Source organism: Gasterosteus aculeatus, chromosome 13, assembly GCF_964276395.1.
Source record: "Gasterosteus aculeatus chromosome 13, fGasAcu3.hap1.1, whole genome shotgun sequence".
NCBI lineage: Eukaryota > Metazoa > Chordata > Actinopteri > Perciformes > Gasterosteidae > Gasterosteus > Gasterosteus aculeatus.
The window spans coordinates 19,272,471-19,295,298 of NC_135701.1; the positions used below are offsets into that span (position 1 = coordinate 19,272,471).

The 22,828-nt window shown below is 43.6% G+C and overlaps 4 protein-coding genes across 14 annotated transcripts; 3 read left to right on the forward strand and 1 right to left on the reverse strand.

Moving 5' to 3' along the window:
• Positions 1-506: 506 nt before the first annotated feature.
• Positions 507-1,729, forward strand: LOC120830512 (uncharacterized). Its single transcript, XM_078087500.1, has 4 exons — positions 507-685; positions 971-1,109; positions 1,206-1,313; positions 1,451-1,729. Exons 1-4 carry the CDS (start codon positions 651-653, stop codon positions 1,577-1,579), a joined length of 411 nt encoding a protein of 136 aa, XP_077943626.1. The 5' UTR covers positions 507-650; the 3' UTR covers positions 1,580-1,729.
• A 101-nt stretch (positions 1,730-1,830) lies between these two features.
• Positions 1,831-11,555, reverse strand: LOC120830510 (uncharacterized). 10 transcript variants are annotated; one of them, XR_013452093.1, is made up of 23 exons: positions 11,062-11,555; positions 10,932-10,989; positions 10,564-10,709; positions 10,040-10,218; positions 9,821-9,930; positions 9,424-9,742; positions 9,263-9,321; positions 8,834-8,944; positions 8,648-8,729; positions 8,317-8,436; positions 7,907-8,005; positions 7,609-7,815; positions 7,332-7,500; positions 6,514-6,666; positions 6,068-6,180; positions 5,223-5,381; positions 4,702-4,794; positions 4,347-4,469; positions 3,849-3,973; positions 3,497-3,556; positions 3,242-3,422; positions 2,801-2,947; positions 1,831-2,525 (listed from the first exon to the last, which is right to left on the reverse strand). XR_013452093.1 is itself a non-coding variant. In XM_040195198.2 (23 exons), exons 1-22 carry the CDS (start codon positions 11,183-11,185, stop codon positions 2,826-2,828), a joined length of 2,799 nt encoding a protein of 932 aa, XP_040051132.2. In that variant the 5' UTR covers positions 11,186-11,539; the 3' UTR covers positions 1,831-2,525; positions 2,801-2,825. The 10 variants fall into 10 exon arrangements, 4 of the variants coding, with proteins under 4 accessions (XP_040051132.2, XP_040051133.2, XP_077943620.1 ...); XR_013452097.1 differs by having other exon boundaries at positions 3,242-3,309; positions 3,729-3,973; positions 11,062-11,539; XR_013452094.1 differs by having other exon boundaries at positions 10,040-10,215; positions 11,062-11,509.
• On the forward strand, positions 11,537-15,417 carry LOC120830511 (cyclin-G2). Of its 2 annotated transcripts, XM_040195206.2 has the most exons (8): positions 11,537-11,773; positions 12,258-12,381; positions 12,463-12,600; positions 12,753-13,003; positions 13,140-13,218; positions 13,312-13,410; positions 13,830-14,032; positions 14,593-15,417. In XM_040195206.2, the coding sequence occupies exons 2-8, from the start codon at positions 12,259-12,261 to the stop codon at positions 14,702-14,704; spliced, it is 1,005 nt and encodes a 334-aa protein (XP_040051140.1). In that variant the 5' UTR covers positions 11,537-11,773; position 12,258; the 3' UTR covers positions 14,705-15,417. The 2 variants fall into 2 exon arrangements, with proteins under 2 accessions (XP_040051140.1, XP_040051139.1); XM_040195205.2 differs by having other exon boundaries at positions 11,578-11,773; positions 12,258-12,600.
• A 1,245-nt stretch (positions 15,418-16,662) lies between these two features.
• On the forward strand, positions 16,663-20,156 carry LOC100174871 (alpha-2,8-sialyltransferase ST8Sia IIIB). The gene is given in 4 exon segments (NM_001267636.1): positions 16,663-16,820; positions 17,709-17,831; positions 18,587-19,144; positions 19,874-20,156. Coding segments are annotated over 4 exon segments (1,122 nt in total).
• Positions 20,157-22,828: the final 2,672 nt, after the last annotated feature.

The following is a 22,828-nucleotide window of genomic DNA, read 5'->3' on the forward strand; positions in this document are numbered from 1 at the left end:
AACCCGGGCTGGTAATGTTCTAACAGGGAGAGCCCCCTAGTGCTCGACGGGAGACGTCCCGTTTAACAGCTTCAACTCCACAAGTGTGCTGCTGAGTGGACTCATGGAGTGGAACGTTAAAAACAGCCGAGCTCCCCGACTGCTACGAAGCCCTGTTCTGTAACGTCACAGCTGTCACTCGACCAACACAACAGCTGTAAGTTAAACATCCTATAAATATCCTACACAGCATAATCAATCATCACTACTCACTCGCTCGCTCGGCAATGTACAGTCTATTTACAGTTCGCACTAAGCCTGCCCAGAGAGCCCGGCTGGCAAACCCCCCCCCCCCCCCCCCCATTCATATAAGGCGAGACGTCTATTTCAGGTGAATGTATATTTCTTAAATGAGATTTGTTACTGATTTGCGAAGAGATTTGCTTCCTTCACTCTGTCGCAAAGAGGCCAACAGCCCACCACAGGAGTCTCTGACGTTGCCACGGTTACCAAGTAACAAACCATCGTAAACTAAATGGAGACGGAAGTGAGCTGGATCTTTGATGCCAACCGGCTGCACAACATTACCACAGAAAAAAAGAACTTTCCTGAAGATTTTGTACTGCTTTAAAAAAAAAAAAAAGTGAACTCAATTATATTAATAACAAGCGATGGAAGGCAAAAACATGAGGCCCCTTGTCCCTTGGTAAGTGAAACTATCAATGGTCTGTGTCTCCATTTTGAGTAAAGAAATGAGGAGCAGTTGTTTCTTTGCTAATTTGAATTTAAAGAATATGTGGTGTCTGTTATTATGGTACTAGAACATAGAACACTTGTGTTAGATTTTAGAGAACAATATTCGTACTATAGTGCACCTATACTTTCTAATCATTACCCTTAACTTATTTACATCCATATTGTCTCAACAGCTATTTAAGAATCCAAAACCGCTTTACGGCATCAGTAAAGTTGTTGCTCTGTTCATCTTCAGGTACAAGGAGAAGTTGCAGACCAAGTATCTTAAAGCCTCAGCAAACAGGATCTCCTCGGTCGGCACTTGTTTCCGTTTCTCATCAGCGAACCTCGATGAATCGTCACTCTCATTGGGGGACCGGGGATGTGTCTCGCCGGTTGTTTTCCACGACACCCCAAAACAGAAGTCCACTAATTCCGGTCCAAAGGCTAAGAAGGGCCTTTCTAAAGAACATGCTTGCTTCTCCAAGTAGATGACCCGAAAGCAGATTCGCAGAGAATATGTGGCCGCTGTGGAGAAGAAGCTCCAACAGCGTCCTCTGGCTACGTTCCCGCACTATAGGGAACACATGACCCCCCAAGTGAGTGGAGACGACACCAGTCTGGACGACCAAAGCTGCAACGTGTCAGAACCACGAGGCCAGCTCGACACGTCAGGAGGTGTGATCCGAACCCGGCGCGAACTCACGTTTAAAGGGGGTCTTTTTCCTCTCTACAGTTATTCGACGAGGTGGTGTCCATTCTGGACCCGGAGCTGAGCGTGAACAGAGCCGCTACACTTCCCACGACTACTGGAGACCACGTGGAGGAGGAAGACGAAGAAGTAAACAGAGCCAAACACAAGTAAATGTGTAGTATTAATATAATCTAAATTAATACAAATTGTCTGTAATTAGGCTTCAGATTATATTTCAATCATTGTAAAATAAGCACGTTGTCAAACAAACCCTTAAATTCTACTAATGGAAATGTTATTAAAAAGGGTCATGCAGTCAAAGTGAATCAACTGAGAACACACAAAGACATGAAAGTAGCTGCCAAACCTGTCAGCAGATGATTTGCAGGACAGTCAGAGCTAAAACAAAAAGCACGACAGTGTTGAGATCATCATACAATGGATTTATTTTTGACTCTTTCACTGCTGTGAAAGAAGGAATTTCTCAGGACAAGAATGAAATCCGTTCACAGACACAAACAAGCTTTAAAAGTCTCTCAGGCAATTCAGCTGTAAAAAGAGCAAAAGTACACAAAAACTCAGACCCACAAAGTGTCGTAAACACTTTTCTGATTAAAAGGTGCATTAAAAGGACTCACGGGACATGAGCAGGGAGCTTTTGTGTCACATGATAAGATGAAGACTATGTGAAACAGTTGGTTTACTGACTGAATCAGGAGCTAAAAAAGACGTATGAAACCATATCAATGAGGTGTTATGTAACACACATACTTTAAAAAGAGGAAGCAAAAAAAAGAATTGTCTGTAATGTTTTAGTTTCAGTGCAGAGGAAACATGAAGGCTCAGTGTGTAAGCAGATGTTCAACAGTTGATGCCACGGCATTGTTCACTCCTCTTCCATGTTTGTCACAAGCTTGTTCTGCGTAGCGCCAATATATGATTTATCTTCATTTGGCACGATTAGAGGTGTGAAATAACAACTCAAACACATTTGTTGAATAAAAACTTTACACAATTACACAATATACACAATGAATTACAAAGTTACACCTGATTGGGGATTGCATTTGTTTGACAACTTCATCTGGGGAGCCTTTGGAACAAGAAAAGAAGCTTCCTGAAAGGGAACAAAAAGTAGGAGCAATCAAACACATCTCTGAAAAGCCTGATAGACAAGTGGAACACGGAACTCTACCAGTGCTAAAATTGATTCTGTTGCCTCATTGAGTGTTGCACGTGCACCGTGACATCTGTTGCTGAGGTCCAGTTGATGAAATCATTACTATGAGAACATAAACTGGATAAAGGTACAGAGTACTCGGCCTTTGTGCGAAGCTATTCAGCTCTTTCCTCAACTAATGACTCTGTGGTATTTGTGTAAATGATACTCACTGATAAGAAGGGCCGGCCTCGGGAGTCACTGTCCGCTGTTCGGGTCAGAGGTCAGGAGCGAGTACACTGGCGACTTGCGACCCAGTGAGCGCAGCAGCGGGGAGGAAGTGAACCTCGCTGCAGTCGCTGGATGTGAGACAACGCCCCCTGGAACGGTCACATTTATGTCGCAGAATTCAACATTGGTGTCAAGTAAACTCCACAATTTATACATATATATATATATATCAAATAGGACGGGCTTAAAACAGAGAGAAGAAGTTACCAGCTGTGCTTCAAAAATAACCGGAACAATTTACAATTTCACATTTGCAGTTTACGTTTTCTGTTCACAGGCAAACTTTGTAACTAAGATGTTTGGCAGATTGCAAACGGCATCCATAAAAGGGGGTCAAACTTGTTTTTGGACTGCATGAAGATGACAAAGTTGAGAGAACTCACTCTCACAGAAGGATTTCTTGTTGATTGCTTCTCCGCTGAGCTCCGCCTCCTTTGGGAAATGTGTCTCGCTGTACACGGTGTATGCACAAACACATGCGCATTACATCCTGTTACACAGCTCGCGGCGCCATGCATGTTTCATGAGGGGGTGAAAGGTCGCGGGGAAGACGGTGCTTCTAGCCTGGAGAAGAGGCCATGCAAAAAAGAGTCGGCGGCGTTGGCGGCGGTTCGGCTTTGCTTTTGCGAGCGCCCTACCTGCCGCAGGTTCTTCTTCTCCATCTGGAACCAGCTTCTACTCCTTCTGCTTTGTCAGTACTTTTGTGGGTGCAGGGAAATGTCCAAATACAGAGAGAGACATTTAATGTCAATGATCGAAAACAGACATCTTAAGATAAAAAGGACTTTTTGAACTGGACCGTCGAGACTTTTAATGATACAGTACGGTGCAAGCAGCAAAACTGCTATTGCACCCTTCCTCCTCACCCACCTCCACTCCAAATGACTTCCTGCATACTTAGTAGCATCACATGATTTTTAAGTTGTGACCTAACCTCGCCTAAGAGCGAGAGATAATCCGAGCAGTGTGTGGGAACCGAGCCAGACGTACAATGCGGTTCCGTGCGCTCTCTCCGGCGCAGACCTCCTCCTGACTTCTGTGTGTGGTCTGTGGTTCTCCGAAATCACTCCTCGCAGCTCTCGGACGGGAGACCTGAGCCGCTGGGTGTGGCACCGCTGCGGGAGGAGAGAGAGAGAGAGAGAAAGGCAATGCACTGCTGTGCTGATATTTTGAGTTTGAATACAAGACAATGGCGACAATTTCCGCGAGCATCAGCAACAGGATCTTTCATTCTTTAGTCAGTAACAACACACAAGGCCACACGTAGTAGCGCTGCAACGGTTGCCAATCGGCCTTTCACCGCTTGGTTGATATGATTTGAAGTTGGGCTTACAGGAATGTAATGCTGCGTGTGTGTTTTTGATTTAAAGGCAGAGCAGATGTGCTGAGCTTGTGTCCGTGCAGCCAAACAAACAATCATTCACATATTGCGTTGGACGGGCCGGAGCCGTGGGAGAAAGGCGGAATGCAAGGAGCTCCTCGCTGTACCGTGATCTGGGCGTTGAAGACGTGCTGGGAGGAGGGTGGGTCGCTGAGTGAAGATGGGGATGGGGAGTCCGGGTCAGATGGAGGGACATTTGGAGCTCTGTGCAAATTCTGACCTTGGAGCTCCTACAGAAAAGACAAAAGGTTTGTTACAGGGGATCTGTACCTCAGCTCAATTTAAGAAAGTAAGTATATAGTAAGAATAAGTCCAACTACATAAAGACATAAATACCAAACATGCATGATGAGGTGAAGCTTAGCCTAAAGCATTTAAACAACATGCATACGCAGACTGTGTATAAGTGTAAAAGCCCTTTTTCCTCTCACAAAAAGACTCTTTGTCTGTAATCAGCTCTACCTTCAAGTCCAGGGCATGTTGGAGTTTCAGACGGAAAAAGTCCTGCTCCTTCAGCTGGAGGAAATCTTTACAGTCTGCAAAGCTCTCTGACATCTGTGGAAGGAAAGAGGATATGACACAATAACAGAGTGATTGACACGAATGGAGACAGAAGCGGACAGATGATTATTTATTTACTTAAAAATATCAACATTTGGGGTTTGTTCCAGAAGAAGGTAACAACTGTCGGGGGAAGGTGGTGGAGAGAAAACCCTACGACATTAAACAATGTTCTCAGGGAGAACAACAGTTCCTCTTAAGTCCGTTTGAGATAAACTCAAAAGGAAAGGAAACAAAACTCACTGACCAAACACAATGATGTTGGACCGTTTATGGTCTCCATTAACTCAAGGACCCCTCATTGATAACAACATTCTTATTAAATAAAAACGGGTGTGTTCTGTTTTGACTTGATGTTTATTTCAGTTCCAAACACCAGCTAACATTTGGTGGTAACATCATAAAGTGTGCACGGGCATCACCTTGTGAAGGATGGCCTCCAGCTGGCCGACGCGCTCCCTCAACTGTTTATCTTTGGAGCGAAGGGCCTCCAGCTCAGTGCCAAGTTGTCTCTTCTCCTCCCCGACGAACATCAGCTGCTGCAGCTGACGGCGCTTCTCCAGACTCTGGAAGCGCTTCTCCTGGACAGAATGTTCAGTGAAATGGGAAGGGTGGGGAAGTTGGATATTGTGTGAATATGCTTTGGTGTCATGTCCCGATGTTATGAATATAGTCATTAATGCACCTTTTCTTTATAGCAAAGATTGCTAATTCAAATGATTGCCTTTAGCGTGCAAAAAGGGGACGTTTTTTTACTCTATTCTGTTATAGGGCGAGGGTAATGAAACAAAATCTGATTATTATATTAAACTATAATAGTGTAATGGTGTAGTTTACTATTTTACAGGGAAAGGCCGTTCCACTAAATCAATTTGGTGTCCAAGAAATAAAATAAAATAAAAAAATGAAAATGCTCAAAGGCTCACATGTCCATGAAGCCTTCCTTCAAGTACAACGGCATGAAGTCCCTGCTGACGGGTCACTCGTTGGAGCTTTAGCAGAGTTGGAGCTACATGCGTATTTGGATCTTTTCCCAGAATAATTTAGAAATTAATAAATGTCTTCCAAGGTCAGCCATTTACATTTTTTATATCAATTTGAGACATTTGGATCAGAATGAGCTGAATCTTTTCAACCGCTGGAGGTACACAGCCCGCTGTTTTAGAAATCAGGAACTAATAAATAATTAATAATAATAATAATAATAATAAAAAAAGCTGTGTGACGCAAAAGAAGAAGCAGAAACGCTGGTACGTTGTTTATTTACCTGGTACAGCTGGTCTATCGTCTCCTCCAAATGTTTGATTTTGCTCTGCAGGGAGTCCACCTGCTTTCTCCTGGCCGTGATCTCCTTCTGCGTGTCCATGGCTACTCGGAGGCCTGAGGTGAACCGACCAATCAAAACGACAAGAAGGGCACGGAGGAGATTTATAGCGAGAATCATACACGTAATATACGAGAACATCAGTTGAAATCCCAGAGCTTTTAATCGTGGACAGGCTTAGTACGTGTCAGGGACATATGTTCATGGTTACACATATCAGGATTCCGTCTCTCAGAGTGGAGTGCAGCAGAGGAGGATATATACACATTTGTACTATGAGCTGTCGGTATTGCTAGATTTAGAAATAAATCTCTGCTATCTCTCTCTATGTTTCTTTCTACATTCAACTTTTAATCAAGCCTCAGTGTAAATTACGTCAAGAATCTAACCGTGTCCGTCGGCTCCTTCCAGGGTCCTCAGGGTGCACCTGACCTGGTCGCGCTCGTCATGGGCGGTCCTTATTTGACTCTGAAGCTTCAGCACCGCACCCTCGTGCTCATCGTTCTTGGCGCTGTGGAGCTGCTGCAATTCCTCGTGCTCCTCTGAAATCGTGCCCGCACAAACACATGCATCGAATCCACAGAGTGAAACACACACACACACACACATGGAAGAAAGGGCTTGGTTGACAGTGAAAATATGGTTCTTTGTTTTCCTAAACACAGCTGGACAAGAAAAAAAAAATGTTTGAGCTGCTGAGGAAAAAGTCCACATGGAGTACCATATGCTTTGGTAATTCAACTAAGGCTGCATACTTTATCTAAATCAATTACGTGGTTTATCCATTAACCAAATCAGATTTACAATTTTTTTTTAAATTTGAAATAAAGTGAATATATATTGTGGGATAAATGTAAGTATTGAGTGTGTGAAGTGTTCAATTTTATGAGGCTTTGTGCGCATATTTATCTAACCGCTGGACTGGGACACTATATGGGATGCTGGTGGGTGTAAATACATATTGGAATGTCTGCTTTGATGGTAATCCAACAAGGTCACGTTCACAACCAGACAAAAGAAACATTCATTCATTACTATTATTATAGGAAGGCAAATGCTTATCAGTTTGTTTTCATAACCATAGTACCAGTAAAAAGTTTGGACACATTTTCTCATTCAATTCAATGAAAAGGTGTGTTCAAATGTTTGACTGGTTCTGTATATTGGTCCCAAGTGTGCGGATGCACATCATTGAAGCTCAACTCACTATTGAGGGAGCGTAACTGCAACCGCTGGATGTCCAGCTGGACGGCGAGCTGCTGCTTCTCCAGAGTTTCCTCCCGTGCACGCTGACTCTGTTCAGCCACAGAGGCCTGTAGCTGCAGCCTGTCCTGCTCTGCAGCGGCCAGGTCGGACTTGTGCCGGTCTAACTCGGCCTAATCAGCATATGTCACGAGAGGAAGGAAGGGAGTGGGAGGTTAGTGATGATATAGGTTGAGTATGAAGGTCAATAAGGCGGAAAAGCAAGTCTGCTTGCTTCCGACCGTGAGCTGCTGAATCGTCAGCGTGCGCTGGTTTAGCTGCTTGCTGAGGAGGCCGTTCTGCTGGTGAAGGTCGTCGATGGTGCCGTTCTGCATCTGTGTGCTGCCCTCTATCCTCTTCTCTCGGCCGTCCAGCCTGAGCCTCAGTGTCTCTCCCTCCGCATGCAGGATCCGGCATCGGCTTTGGGCTTCCTCCAACCTGGCAAGTTGCTGGAAAACGGGCACAAGTTTCCGGGATCTGTGCGGTTATATTCATAACCTCATAAAAACTCATAATGCTTAGTTTCCTTTAGAACATTACGTGCTGGGTTTCATGCTGACGGAGCAGGAGTTCCTGTTTTTTGTCCTCCAGGAGTTCCTGAGATTTCTCCCCCTCCTGGGCCTTCTGCCTCAGCAGGGCCTGCGGGCAATTTTTCACATACAGGTTAGGACACGTAAACCGCCTACTGTCAAAAAGCTTTATCTGTAAGAATTGGGATGAAACGTACACCAATTTGGGCAGCATGAGTAATTTCAATGGAATGGGCGACGTTTAATAGCCCGAGCCTGGCACTCCTCGTTCTCCTTTCCCACCTGCTTCACCAGCAGATTACAAACCTCTACTTGTCTTTGTGTGCTCCATCTTAATACGTAGAACTTAAGCATCATTTCAAGGACCTCACATGAAAACTTTTGGAATCGACAGCATGTAGAAGAAATGCTGCTTTTCACCTTGAATTGGTCGAGCTGGGACTGAAGCTCCTCCGTCTGTAGTAGAGAGCTCGCTTTCTCTCTTTGGGCGTCCGACAGGTCGGACTGAGCCTGAATGAGCTGCAGCTCCAGACAACAGACCTGCAATGTCACAAAGAAGAATCTGATTTAATGTTAGTTTTTATTCTGATTGAGGACGCAGCGTGGAGCACTTTTGCATACCCTCATTGCATGTGTTTGATCTTCAAGCTCATTGATCTATAAATATAGTGAAATATTGACATTTAACCGCCCAAGTATCTCATTGCTTCGCATTATGTTGTTCATAGTATTCTCGTACACTCCCCCTTACCTTATCTGTATGACGGCAGAGACTTGACTCCAGTTCACTGACTTGACACCGGTGCAGTAATGTCTGTCTCTCTGCAAGTTTCCTGGGATAAACATACATCATATTTCTGACACATAAACATTTAGTGGCCTCAGACTGAAAACACTCCAATAAATCAGGAACCAAACGAATGGGAACGACTCTTACTTCAGCAGCTCCAACTTGACACATAAAGTGAAGCTGTCGTTGGTCGATGAGCTGAGTTTGTCAGTCAGCAGCGCCACCTCCTGGCCAAGACTTTCAATCAGGTCTTCCATCCTGGAACAGATCAATATGAAGGATGAACACCGCTACAGATAAACTATACTTATGATACACTACGGCAAACCATGGCTTACAGCAGAAGTAATACAAAAGAAAACTCTAATTTATATGGAGCTAGTAGGCAGCTTGACCCGGAAATGTTTCCATCTATATCGAATATGACAAAGAAAAGCAGGCAAGCTGCACAGTCAAGAACCTGAGAATATCTGTTATATAAATGTATTGTCTACTGTTTTGACAGTAGCCAATTTCTTTTCTGCGGATTGACTAAACAAATATTGAACTTATCGCTGCAGTTCTCCATTCAATTACCTTTCATTTTGCTTATTTACACCACTGCGATCATCACTCCCCAGATGTCTTATTGACTGCTATGAAACAGAAAAATACATTAGATTTAATAATAGGAAAGGTGTTTTTCTATGTCTACAATACACTGCACGTGATGATTAACTGACTTCTAGTCTACTTACTGAAAAAAGTCTCTCCTGTAGCTTCTCTGAATCATTGTTAACATCCTCAGTTGTCTTAGCAGCAGGTGACAGCCGTCTCGGAGCCGTGGCGACGTTAGGACCGGTGACGCCGTTGTCTCCTCGTTGTGTCCCGTGAGACAACAGTGAGTACATCTCTTTTACATTTCGTTCCAACAGCTCTACTTTCCTGTGAAATGCCAACGCCTCGTCCTCCGCCTCCCGCAGCTTCTGGTCCTCGGCCCTTTTGATGTTTTGGAGCTCTTCCAACATGGACAGCATATTTTCCATCTGACTGACGTGTGTCGTTGAATCTTTCAATCTAAAAATAAAAAGCTCAGTGGGTCAAAGAGCTTTAAAGCACTTGCTTACAGGAGTCAACTTGTTTAGGTGTCTTCACCTGAGGTTGGACAGGACGGCCTTCTCCTCCCGGACTTTGTGCAACTTGGCCTGCAGGTTCACGATGGCTTTGTTAAAACTGAATGTCTCTTGTTCCGTTTGATCACGTGGCTGTGTTTGAGAGGGTCGAATAATACATTACAAAGAGAAAGCATTACCAAAGGCGTATTACAGACAGGATCAATACACAAGATCCGTGGCAGGAAATAAAAGTATGAACCTTGTTGAGCTGCAAGTCAGACAGCTGTTGAATACAGTCATCTATTACTTTTCCCAACATTTCCTTTCCAGGACAGCTGATATCTCCTTGGTTTAAACTGTCCAGATCACACCTCGGGGGCTGAGACTCTGGCGTCTGGACGGTTGAAGGACTACTGGAATCCCCGGGTGACTCATCTGCTGAAAGAGCAGAGGAAGTTTAACAGTGTAAGATGTCAAAGACCAGATTTGGTGAAACATGCATTTCTTCATATATTTCTTTACTTATATTTAACTTTGCTCCCCAGGGTGATTTCCCTCACCCATCTGGCCTCTAGTCAGGTGATATAGGTTTAAGAATGATCTTCGGCTTTGGTCATCGTACCATACAGAGGGACGTTTCCCCACTTGTTGGGCTTTCCCTTCATTGTATTGTAACATAGGTGTTTAAAGAAAAAGAATAAACCCTACATAACACATTATCCATTTCATCTTTCTGACTGCTTCCACGCTAAGGAAACGCTGTGTGATGCTGCGTGTACTCACAATAATTCCCGCTGTTTTGGCAGCTTTGTCCAGGCGAGCTGTGCGTGCTGTAAATGCTGCCCAACCTCTCCAGGGTTACTTTGGTTGCCTTTTCCACCTCTTCTTGAAGCCTCTGTGTTTCCTTGGTGCGCCGGTCAAGCTCATCACTATAAAAAAAAAAGGAAAAAATAGAGAAGACGATTATGAGGGATGCAGAGCATAATTCATAGGGATGCCAAAGACATTGTGCTGTATATGTCATTTAAAGTTTGGGACAGCTAAAGCTGTGGCTGCTGATGCGTTGGAGTTGTTTTTTTAGTTGATACACAATCACCTAAAAGCTGCAAGGTATTTTGATACAGCATTAAGAATAGTTCATATTTTCATACCTCAATTCATCGAGTGTCAGACTGTTAAATCTCAGCCGGGGAATGGCGTCCTGGATATCTGTTGAACAAAGGACTTTAAGAATTGAACGATCCAATAACAGTAGTTGAACGCTAGTTAACTGTAACTTACCCGTTGATCCTGCTTGTGTTAGCTTACTATGGTTTGGCGGGGATTCAAATAGGAAAAGGTGACAGCCATTGTTGCTGGAAGGCGGAATACTCTGGTCTGGTCTGGACAGAAACTCCGATGACATCTCCGTTCACATTGGTAATTAGTCTATCGGTGTACTTCCTTAAGTTAAACTTATTCCTCCTCGAAGCTAGCATCGGCAGCTAACATTAGCCAGTGAGCTGTCGTTGGGGGTGAAGTTCTATCACCATGGAAACATCATCCTGTGGCTATTTCCTTGCTAGCGTTATGCTATCAATAATTCGATGTAGCTCGGTGCTAACACTTAAACAAATTAGCATTGTCTGACTGGCGAGTTTAGTCGGGTATTTATTCCAGTGACGCTGGTATTGCAAAGACAGCAAAAGCAACGTTAGCGCCGACACTTTGAAATAATCGCCAAACATCCGCTTTCCTTCCGCACGGTCCGTGACGCAGCGCCCCAGGGCGCGTGGGCGTTTCCCGCGGTGCATGCTGGTCATTGTCGTTTACGAACCAAGTAGCGGTTGTTTGTTTATTCAGGGCGGACCCTTTTCCTTCTTGCAGAGATCGACGCTCTTGTTTCCAACATTTGCCAACCATCATTGTAACCAACATGGAAATGTGAAGAGCTGAAAGCTGTTAACAATTTGCAGTGTTGGTATTTCCTGCACGTCAGAGGCTCCTCAGCAGGGTGAGACGACGGTTTGTTGATTTACGACTGAAACGACAGAAAGCTAACCTTAGCTAAGTTAATGTTAGCGAATTTTGTCATTATTGATTTTCCAATGCATTCAGCCTTTGGGAATTTATGGATGCTGTTGTTCACCCAAACGTATTATTTCACGATTCAACCAAACCTAAACCGTCTAATTCTTCAGCCTCTTCTGGATTACGTAATAGTAACCGAGGTGTACGTGACCTGTTTCCAGTTGTTCATTATTACACATTTACCCCAAAATCAATGTCAGCATTCACTTTGATTGGTTGAGTGTTAATGATATTGCACACATTGTTCACATTTCTAAGTTTACTGTACTTATGTAACTATGTTATAATTAGAAAAGGAGGAGGAGGGGGGAGGGGGGGGGGCGTCACTGATACGTGACTCCCAGTAGGTGTTGGTTAGCGACAATAATATTTACATGCAGACTATCTCGAAATATTTTGCATTCCAGGATGAGGGATCTTCACGCTATCGACAGCCGGCTCCTGAACGAATTGAAGTCATGTCGGGCAAAAGAGTACGACTTTCTTCCCAGAGAGGCCGGCCTGCGGATGATGGAGTCCGCTCCCACAGAGGTGACCCACCGAGACGCACGCGCTGGTTCTGCTGTGAGGGCCGGCTCACGGGATCTAATGCAGGAAGTTGTATATTTTCAGAATCACAGTGGAGTTTCTGCGAAATGCAGAGACGCCAGAGTGGAAGAACTGTGGGGTCTGACCAGTTTCTTTGGCTACAGAACTCAAACATTTGTCCAAGCTGTCAATTTGCTTGATAGATTCCTCACTATCATGAAGGTAGGAATTCGACAAAGCATTTCATTTCAACATAAACAACTGTGCATGTTTTGTGTTACCGGTATGAAGCGAGCACAACCGGGTTGACTTTGTTTTCCCTTGAATCAGGGGGGGGGCTGTTGGCTCACACGTCTGTTGTGTCATTGCGCCAGGTGCAGCCCAAACACTTGCCCTGCATCGGAGTCGGCTGTCTTCACATTGCGGCGAAGATGGTCGAGGAAGAGAACGATGTGTCGCCCACCCATGAACTCATCCGTATCAGCCAAAGCAAGTTCACTGTGTCAGACCTGTGTCGCATGGAGAAGATTATCTCAGAGAAGCTCAGCGTGGCGCCCGAGGCAGTGACGGCTTTAACTTTTCTACGCCTCTACTACCCCACCTTCACATTCCTGTCTGCTGGAAGGTAAATATTTTCTATTTCGCTCTCTCCTATCGCTGTAGATGCGTTGCTCCAGTTGCCGTGGAGTTTTGCTCAAATAGATTCTGCTTTTTGAGCTTTGTACCGGCGGATCACACTAGGATTCCCTCTATATTTTAAGGGAGGAGATCCCAAGCATTGGGAGACTGGAAGCCCAGCTTAAAGCCTGCTTATGCCGACTTGTTTTCTCTAAAGCAAAAGTAAGAATTGTTACAGGCGACCATTTCACAGCATAGAAGAATTCACGCTTTCAGTCCCAGCACTTAATGATCTGCTACTTTTCTTGTTTAAAGCCATCCGTGCTGGCACTGTCCCTCATTGCCCAGGAGCTTGAAGCCCTCCAGTTCACCGCCTTGTCGGAGATTGTACAGCAATTCCAAAGACACCTAAAGGTATGAAAGAGTAGCCATGTAACAAGATATTTAATTATCATTTAATACGTATTTCTAATAGTCTGCCTATAGCAAAAAATGTCCATCCCAGGTTATTAGAGTCCATGAAAAAGTCTTTGAATGCATTTTTGTGTTCATCCAATAGGCTAAAACCAAAAAATCTGCAGTGTATTGCACTAGAAGACTAAAAAATAAAAATAAAAATACAAATACAATCTTGAACTTTTTTTAATGCAATATTGAGCAGCATTTAAGGCACTTAAATAAATACATTGAATTTCTGCTATTTGGCACGTCATTTTCACTGTCTGATCCCGTGCCCATGTAGTATGTGCAAGAACACTTGTTAATGACATCATAGTTGACAAATATTTCTGTGTGCAAATTCTCAAATGTTTCCTGTCTGTCTTTCTTCCCAGATCAGCGACGGCGAGCTGCTCCACTGGAAGGAGCTTGTGGCCAAATGCATGACTGAATACTGCTCGAGTGAATGTAACAAACCAGACAACAAAAAGCTTGTTTGGATCGTGTCCAGGAGAACGGCTCAAAACCTTCAGGCCAACCACTTCAGCGTGCCCGGCCTGCCGACGATTCCTGAGGCCATCTGGGACGAGAGTGAGAGGTTAATAATCCACTTCTTCCATTTGCTTCACGCTGAATTCCAAAAAGTCAAACTGCTGTGATGATGAGATATTGAGAAAACGTTCATGCTTGACTGCCAACAGAGTAAGTCCTGGAATTCAAGCAAGCTGAATGTAGCAAAATTGCAGCTGCTCACAGTAATTCATAACAATACGTTTTATTTTAGAGTTGAACTGGATCCATGAATGGTTCAATGAGTAAAACCTTGATTTTCTATTATTTATTAGATCACTTGTGATATCACTTTGACCAATGGCTTCAACTAACAATGACTTTCTTTGTTTATTGATGAGTTATTTACTTTATAAAATGTCAGGCCACCACAGATTAACAGAACCGGAGTTGAAGTCTTCAAATGTCTTTTTCTGTAGAATCAACCTTCCAAAAGACAAATAATTCAGTCAATGCAAAAATAAGTCATTTTCTGGGTGTTTGCGGAAAAACTTGCAGAACCGCAGGTGACAACAGGCGGGTTCGCTTGTTGATTTATCAGCTCCACCCTGAAGCAGCGTGTGTTAATGGCCTCCTCCCGTCTCACAGTGAGGACTCCTGTGAGGACATGAGCTGCGGAGAGGACAGCCCATGCGGCTCACCAGGAAGTGACGGCGAAGGAGCCTTCTTCCTTTCCACTTTTCTCCACCGCAAAAAGTGAAGCTTCCTCGATGTGCAGCAGCCAACGTCTGTTTGTTTGCCCCGATTGTATCCGATTCAAGGCACTCACCCCGTTTCTTAGCGATAGGTTTCACCTGTCCTACCACCTCAGGTATGGCATGTGGCAGGTTTCAATCATTAAGTGCCTGTGTTGATTCAGTTTACTGTCAGTCTCTTGTTCTATGTTGATTATATCGCAATATATTGGCAGCTGGATGGTAAAGCGTCTCAACGTCTCTTTTTCCCGAGATGTTCTCGGTGTTTGTTTGTGTCCGAGCTCGCCACATTCATGGAAATTAGTGGAGCACAAAGGACAACTTGTGTCAGTCATAGACTCTCTCTCTTGACTTCCACACTAGCACATCCACCATCTTTTTTTAGACCTGTTTTTCTACTCGCTATCTACATGTATGCAGGATCCTGCTAGAATATGTTACACATATGCACCCAATCCTAATGTGACTTATAGCACGTCTTATTGTGACAATACCAGACTGTTAGTGCATGGATACATTTAAATATGTGATTATGAACACATTTTGTCCATGTTTTTTAAACCAAAATAAGCTTATTGTAAAAAAAGAAAGTTAAAAAAAATGTATATAAAATGTAAAAAAAGAAAAAAGTTTTGTGAACCCTACATAATGTGTGTTGTATGTGGAAGATGTTGGATGGGTAAGAAATAACACTTCCAAATAAAAGAAGTGCTTTTCATCCTCTTGTTTCTTCTGTTCCAGTTCACTTGCTTGTGTCTTGACTCATCCCCCACTGGTGAATTGGGTTGCTGCCAAAAATGTTGGCATTGATATTGCATGGTAACTCACTGAGACCAATGTGAAACGCCAACGTATTCTCACTTAAAGTCATATACAGAAGATGATTTTGTCATGTTTGAAAATGTTCAGGTGTCCTCATGACACAAACTGCATGTATAAGGGATGAGAATTACTTTTGTATCCTGCAGCAGTTATGCTGTTAAGCATCAGTTATGCTACAAGCCTTTGTTCTATTGCAAAATGTCATAAGTTCATGCATCTGCCTATTCACAATAAAATGTGTTTTATTAATACAATTTCTGATGCGTTAATGCAAATATCATTATGTTATTGTAATGTAAACAAAGATACTAAATACACAGCTCCATATCTTAGTATATGATTTATATACATATTTTGAATCTACTCTCTAGTAGCTGATTGAGATGTGAAATAAAATATACAGAAGGAATGAAAGTGAAATACCAATTCCTTTAAAAATTCAGTGGTGGAATACATTATCACAATTCAGAAATACTTACAATACAAAACAAGGTCTTGCATTCCAAATCTAATTAGTATAAAAGTGTTACCATCTGCTACCAAAAGTAAGAATGGCGTATTTCAAAGTAAATTATATTATAATCATCAATGCATCTACGTGTGCATTCGCTGTTGATGTGTTGCTGTCTGGTAAAACAGGATTTCCTTTTGTTTCGTACCCGTAAATCAGAGAGACGCTTCCCGTTACGCAGTGAGCTGCAGTGAAGCCTGTCCCAGTGTGCGCGACCGCGCGTGCGTGTTAGCGTGTGTGTGTGTGAGTGCGTGAGTGCGTGGAGATGGTGATGCTGCTGGTGGAGGAAGTGGCTTGTCCTATACCTCCGCTGGGCGCGTTGACACGCATTTCTGCTCCATCTCCACGATCAAACCGGCGGTCCGGAGGCGAGTCGCCGCGCAGCAGCAGCAGCAGCAGCAGCGGCCGCAGGGGGACAAGCAGCCGCTGGGGGAAGAGAGTGGACCGAGCCGCGGCATCTCCACCATGCAGCCCACTTGCGCCACCCGCCATGCATTTTTTTACGATTATATGAGCACCGGAGTGGCCGTTCGTGTGTTCCTCGCAGGCGCGCAGTGAGCCGACCCGGCGACGACAACACAGGCCAACGCCTCGCTGCAGCTACATACAGGGAATGAAAACGCACCCACGATGGTCCGCATCGCCAAGGCCCTGGGGTTGGTTATCCTGTGCGTCGCCGTGCTCATACTGTCGCTCATCAGCTATGTGTCCCTCAGAAAAGACAGCCTCTTCGGCTCCTCCAAATATTACATGGGAGGCCCGAGGATCATGTTCCACGCAGGATTTCGGTGAGTGTTAATCGCAGTGGGGATGGAGATACTTGTTGTTGTTGTTGTTGTTGTGGTTGTGCATTTTGAGGCCTCGTGTGCACGATTCAACCTGCGTGTGATGTACCGGCTCAACTCATCACTTTCCCCATCAATTTGGGCCGAAAGCTTCCCATCAATCAAACGGCGAGCTGTCCAGGTGCTGATGCTGTTGCTATGGGCGATGCATGTGTAAAATACAGTGCTGCTTTATCAGCGACATCACATCCAATTGAGGCGGCTCAGAGGTACATTTACAGTGCCTCGGTGAAGTATAATTTTGAGGTACTTATTATTTTATTGGTGGATATTGTACTTTTTTACACCGCCATTGATTGTACAGTAAAGTTAAATTTGATTTGATTTTTCTCTTCTACCCAGAGGGAGATATTTTACTGTCAGTCCATCCATCCAACCAGCCATTTGAAATGTTAGTAAATTGTCAATAAATGGATTCAGTGTGGATCCAAAGCAGACCTTTTCCAGGAGGTATAAGCTGCTCTAAAGGGTTAAAACAGTCAAAGGGATTTTCCAAAATTTAGCAACCCAAAAGTTGTTGACCCAAAAAATCAGATTAATAAATCATAGAAGGATTAATTGCTTCAGATATATTAAAATGGGTTCTATTTTTAAAAGTAATTTGACAGTTCTTTTTAGCATCAGACTGAAGATTTATAAGGGACAGGGTTTATGTCCAACATTAAGGCTTTTTGAAAAAGAGCTTGGTGTGGATCTCTGGTTTAAATACCTCAGAAAATCTGCTGAATCCCGTTAATCCCGTTCTAAAACAAGACCACACAAAAACAAACACAAAGGAGGTTTGTATCGGTATCAGGATTATACGTATTCCTTATGATGTTTTTCCAACAGGTCTCAGTTCGCCATGAATTTCCTGGACCCCTCCTTCATCCCGTTAACCAACGCCCTGAATGAGGAGCTCCAAGGAAAACCCTCCAAATGGAAGTTCAACAAGACGGCGTTTCATCTGCAGAAGTGAGAGACAAACTAGTTTCTAGTCTGCCTCTTCTTGTATCTCTCTAGTGTGTCTTCTTGTGGGATGAACAGCAGGCGTCTGTTTCACTTAATGAGCTTACGTTTAAGGGAACATTTCAAAAGGCAACCAGAGGACAAACAGTTTGTGAGGAATTTGTCTGTTTATTCCAAATTTGACTTCTACTCCAATGAATATATCAATATCTGACTGCCTTAGTTTAAAGATTGAGATGTATGCATACAGAACATATAGAAAGAGCTCTCAATCACTGAGTCAAAATACATTTATTTATGAAATGGCTGCAATTATTACTCATTTTTATTTCAAAACTCTTTCATCATTTTCGCTTTTCAGATGTGAGAAATTGCTGCTTTACCTTTTTTTTAATAATTTGGACTATTTTTTGGAAAAAACGAAGGATTGTGAAGGTGTCACCTTGGGTAATTGTGGTGCATTAATCTCTATATTTAGAAGTGTTAAACCAAACCACTAATCTACTAATGGAGAAAATAATCAGCAGATGAAATAATATTATAAATCATTAGCTTTTCAGTGCTACACTAAAAAGTAATAAATGCGCTCCACCCTAAACAACTACGACAATAATATCCTGCTCTTACACATTAATGTATGAATAATAATAATCCAATGTCATACATAATAATACCCAAATGCATTTTATACATCGCAGTTAAACATCCGCGTCTTCCTCTTCCTCACGTCACAATGTTAAAATATTTCTGTCTCCTTTCAGGAAAGACATCTTCAGCTACATCGACATTCCCACCAACTTCTCCCTCACGAAGAACAGCGTGCGCGTCGGCCAGCTGATGCACTTCGACTACTCCAGCCACAAGTACGTCTTCTCCATCAGCAACAACCTGAAGTCCCTGCTGCCGGACGCCTCCCCCATCCGCAACAAGCACTACAGCGTGTGCGCCGTGGTGGGCAACAGCGGCATCCTGACAGGAAGCCACTGCGGCCCAGAGATCGACCAGGCCGACTTTGTCTTCCGCTGCAACTTCGCCCCCACGGAGGTGTACTCCAAGGACGTGGGCAAGAAGACCAACCTCACCACCTTCAACCCCAGCATCCTGGAGAGGTACTACAACAACCTGCTGACCATCCAGGACAGGAACAATTTCTTCCTCAACCTGAAGAAGCTGGAGGGAGCCATCCTGTGGATCCCCGCCTTCTTCCTGCACACGTCAGCCACGGTGACCAGGACCCTGGTGGACTTCTTTGTGGAGCACAAGGGGCAGCTGAAGGTCGAGCTGGCCTGGCCGGGAAACATCATGCACGATGTCAACAAGTAAGAGCGGTGATCTAATCGGGACATAAGAGGCCAAATGGAAAGTTTAAACCAGGCCAAAACTTTGGAGTTTAAATTAAAAACGTACGCATGGTGGATTTGACTTAACTGTTGATAATTTGACTACGTTAAGGCCAGATATTTGACTTAATTTGGGGTAATATTAACAACAAACTGCTGTTAAATATACAGCTTTATGTTTCATGATTTAGAAAAGGAAATTTTATGTTTCCAATAAGCAATTTTGAAGACACATTTTGTTTGGCATTTATTTTTATAGAACCATAACCGGCACTGTAAGGACCGTAACCACCATTTAGACCTTCGTCCTTGAATATGAAATGTCCAGTTAACTTTAACGACAGTTACATATTTGGTCACTCGGATGGCAGCAGAAACAAGCAATACAAGATTGAACATTAGATTTAAATCGTGGCCAAAACTGTTCCCTGTTTACACATCCAACAGTGTATCAACCACTCAGGTAACTGCTAACGTTACTCTGCCTCCGAGATGTCGTGAAGCACAAACATTTAGTTGCATAAAAAATAGAAAGTAATTGCAAGTATCTCAAATTTTCAAATTAAGCAAAGGACTATACGTGAATTTTGTTACATTCCACCCCTGCATACACTCATCAGGGAAGTGGGATTACGGTGGATTATGGCGAGGAAGGATTAATCGTTTAATGCTGCTGTTTTAAAGTAATGTCCGATTTTTCTCCCACAGATACTGGAAGACTAAAAACCTCTCCCCGAAGCGCCTCAGCACGGGGATCCTCATGTACACGCTGGCGTCCGCCATGTGCGACGAGATCCACCTCTACGGCTTCTGGCCCTTCGGCTGGGACCCCAACACGGGCAACGATCTGCCTTACCACTACTACGACAAGAAAGGGACCAAATTCACCACCAAGTGGCAGGAGACCCACCAGCTGCCCAGCGAGTTCAAGCTGCTCTACAAGCTGCACAGGGACGGCGTGATCAAACTCAGCCTGACGCACTGCTCCTAGGCCCGCGCTGGGGTCTAACCGGGGGGGGGGGGGGGGGGAGGAGGGGGAGTGGGGGAGGGGGCGACTCCAGAGACATCAGATCCGCTCGAACTGCCGCTGTGATCCGCGACGCATGATAAGTGTTCGGGCAATTTACGACGCCCTCATTCCAACGACACACACGCACACACACACACACACACACACGCACTCACTCACGCCACGCTGTCATTCCAAATGAAGACGTCGCAGGTTCAGCCCGGCGTCCTCACTCATTTATACCCATGGACGCGCGTGGTTGTCTCCGGCGCTGCACAGTGAGGACTTTTTCGCGCCGCTCCGTTGCTTCCATGGCTCTCCTTTGCATGGCTGCACGATCACGACCATCGGGAGGGGGGAAAAAAGGTGGGATCGGACGCTGAGTCGAATCTTCCAGTTCTGTTTTAACACAGTGTTGATTGAGTCTGCCGATTCTGTACACTGAAATCACTGCCTAATCTCAGGGACGGAGTTAGTTCAGTGTTTTCCCGGATTCAAGGCCTCAGGTGCGTTTTTCGGTTTTCAGACCTTTCTTTTCCCCAGTCTGAGGTCGTCAGACAATCTGCACTGCTCTGGAAGATGGTATTTGTTTACCGTACCGTACATATATATATATATACCATATATATGTACCGTATGTATATACGTGTACTCGTGTGTCCTTTATCTCCTGTCCACAAGTGGGACTGCCAGCTTAACGTTTTTTGGGAGATTCTCAAACCTTTGGAATAATATTTGACATTCCAGCAACAAGCCATAAATTCATGGGCAGAACGATAGGGTGTCAATAAAATAGAGCATTTAGAAAATGGTACCGGCCTACGTTAGGTTTACGTTAGGAGGCTATAAGACATTGAAAAAATCGTCCAACCCGTCTATTGCCACGCTAGCGGCTACATTTATGTCACAGAGACTTGATCTTCAAAAAAAATGAATGCCCAAAATGTATTTTCAGAATCCTAAGAGACATTTTAATTATAACCACAAAAACGACTCTCCCTACAACACAGATGTAGTTTTTAAATAGAAAGTAAAATAAATTTCAAACAAACAGATCATTCATTTTACGTCTGGCTTATGTTGTAGTTTTTTGAAATACCTCCAAACAGCCGTAACAAACTTTGATTCCAATGTAATATCAATACATGAGAGTCACAACTCTGGGCTAAAGTTGCTTCCAGCTGTTTGTAAATTCGTTCCTAAGTTTGTGTGTAATTAACCTGCAACCTTACAGTGTAAACAAGACCTCAGGAACTCATTTGGGGCAAGAAAGAAAACCCAAATTGTCCCTTTTACAGACATTTTATGTACAAACTAAAAAGGGACATAAAGTTTATGGAGTATAGTGAAGTTTAAATATTATATAAGATTTTCTTACCTTTTCGACAGTGCCAGTTTTGCTTTTGCTTCATTTTAACCGACTTAAAAGACACGAGAGAGGTGGCAAATTTTCTCAACTACTTCCCAAACTGACCAAGCCTTTCCTCATTATCTTGGTTCTTGGTTCTTTAGCGTGTTTATAAATGTATGACTTTGCTTGCTATTATGTAATGTAGATGTTCCTGAATTAGTTTATTACATTTAGCCAGTTTAGTATTCATGCAGTTTAGCACAATTGGCAGATAAAAGTCATGAAGTCATCTGCATATAAGTATTTTTCTGCCGTGCGATTTCATATCTCCAAAGTTTACATTTATCGCACATTTCAGATGTGTAGAATTTAACACAAACTTTTTTACTCTTAAACCTGAACAGATCTTATATGCTGAATATTATAACATTAGCTTTGTCACTTGGTTCAATCAGCTATACCAAAACTATTGCACCAGCAGTTTAGTTAGTGTAAATATTTAGTAGAAACAGCTAATATGGTTAAGTAGTTGTAAGACATTTCGTTTAGCAAACAGGAGGGAGCAGAGGGAACCACAGCTTCTCGTGACCTAAATCCTGGCGCTAACGTGGCAAAAAACATCAGGAAATACAACATTGTCGGACATCAACAACCTTACCGCTATTTCAATTAGAAAGAAATACTAAAGAACAGGACGCTTTATTTATTTCACAGTTTTTGTTGACAGGGGAAATTCCGTAACCATATTTAAGCCAATATTTGTGACATAAAACGAAGAAATGAATGAATGTTCCATAAATACTGCATCTCGTATTAAGAGCATGATCCATTTGAATTACATTGCATGAGAGGCACAAACAAATGTTCTAGGCTAGTTTTATACAACCCTTTTTGAAGATTGTTTGAGGGTAAAATTGTAGTTATTTGCTATTGTTTGTAACGCTGTGGGTGTATTCCTTGAGAATATCCCCAGTGTCTTTATATGAGAGGCGTTCGAAAGCTGAAAATAGAACCCTAATATATTCCACGTGGGACCAAACCCCTGAAGATCCACTCACAAATTAACTGGCTTTATTTTTTTGTAAATGTCGATAATTGTGGGTCCCTGTCGTGCCTGAGGGACGCAGACGGGTGCGTTTTGAGGTGGTGGTGGTGGGGGAGGGGGGGGGGGGGGGTGAGAGGGGGGGATGGAAAGCCGGTCACATGATGCACGTCTCATGACTCTGCAAACACGTGGTCCTTGTTGCAAGCTCTCCGGCTCAGGTCGAGGTACGCTGGTTTATGTCACAAGATGAACATTTCA

Coding starts and splice junctions, on each gene's coding strand:
- LOC120830512 (XM_078087500.1), top strand. CDS start 651: ATGGAAGGCAAAAACATGAGGCCCCTTGTCCCTTG. Junction 686..970: donor ATGAGGCCCCTTGTCCCTTG/GTAAGTGAAACT, acceptor GTTCATCTTCAG/GTACAAGGAGAAGTTGCAGA. Junction 1,110..1,205: donor ACCGGGGATGTGTCTCGCCG/GTTGTTTTCCAC, acceptor TTCTCCAAGTAG/ATGACCCGAAAGCAGATTCG.
- LOC120830510 (XM_040195198.2), bottom strand. CDS start 11,185: ATGTCATCGGAGTTTCTGTCCAGACCAGACCAGAGTATTCCGCCTTCC. Junction 8,437..8,647: donor TCTGCCGTCATACAGATAAG/GTAAGGGGGAGT, acceptor GTGACATTGCAG/GTCTGTTGTCTGGAGCTGCA. Junction 6,667..7,331: donor GCAGTTACGCTCCCTCAATA/GTGAGTTGAGCT, acceptor GCACGATTTCAG/AGGAGCACGAGGAATTGCAG.
- LOC120830511 (XM_040195205.2), top strand. CDS start 12,259: ATGAGGGATCTTCACGCTATCGACAGCCGGCTCCTGAACGAATTGAAG. Junction 13,004..13,139: donor ACATTCCTGTCTGCTGGAAG/GTAAATATTTTC, acceptor CTATATTTTAAG/GGAGGAGATCCCAAGCATTG. Junction 14,033..14,592: donor ATCTGGGACGAGAGTGAGAG/GTTAATAATCCA, acceptor CCCGTCTCACAG/TGAGGACTCCTGTGAGGACA.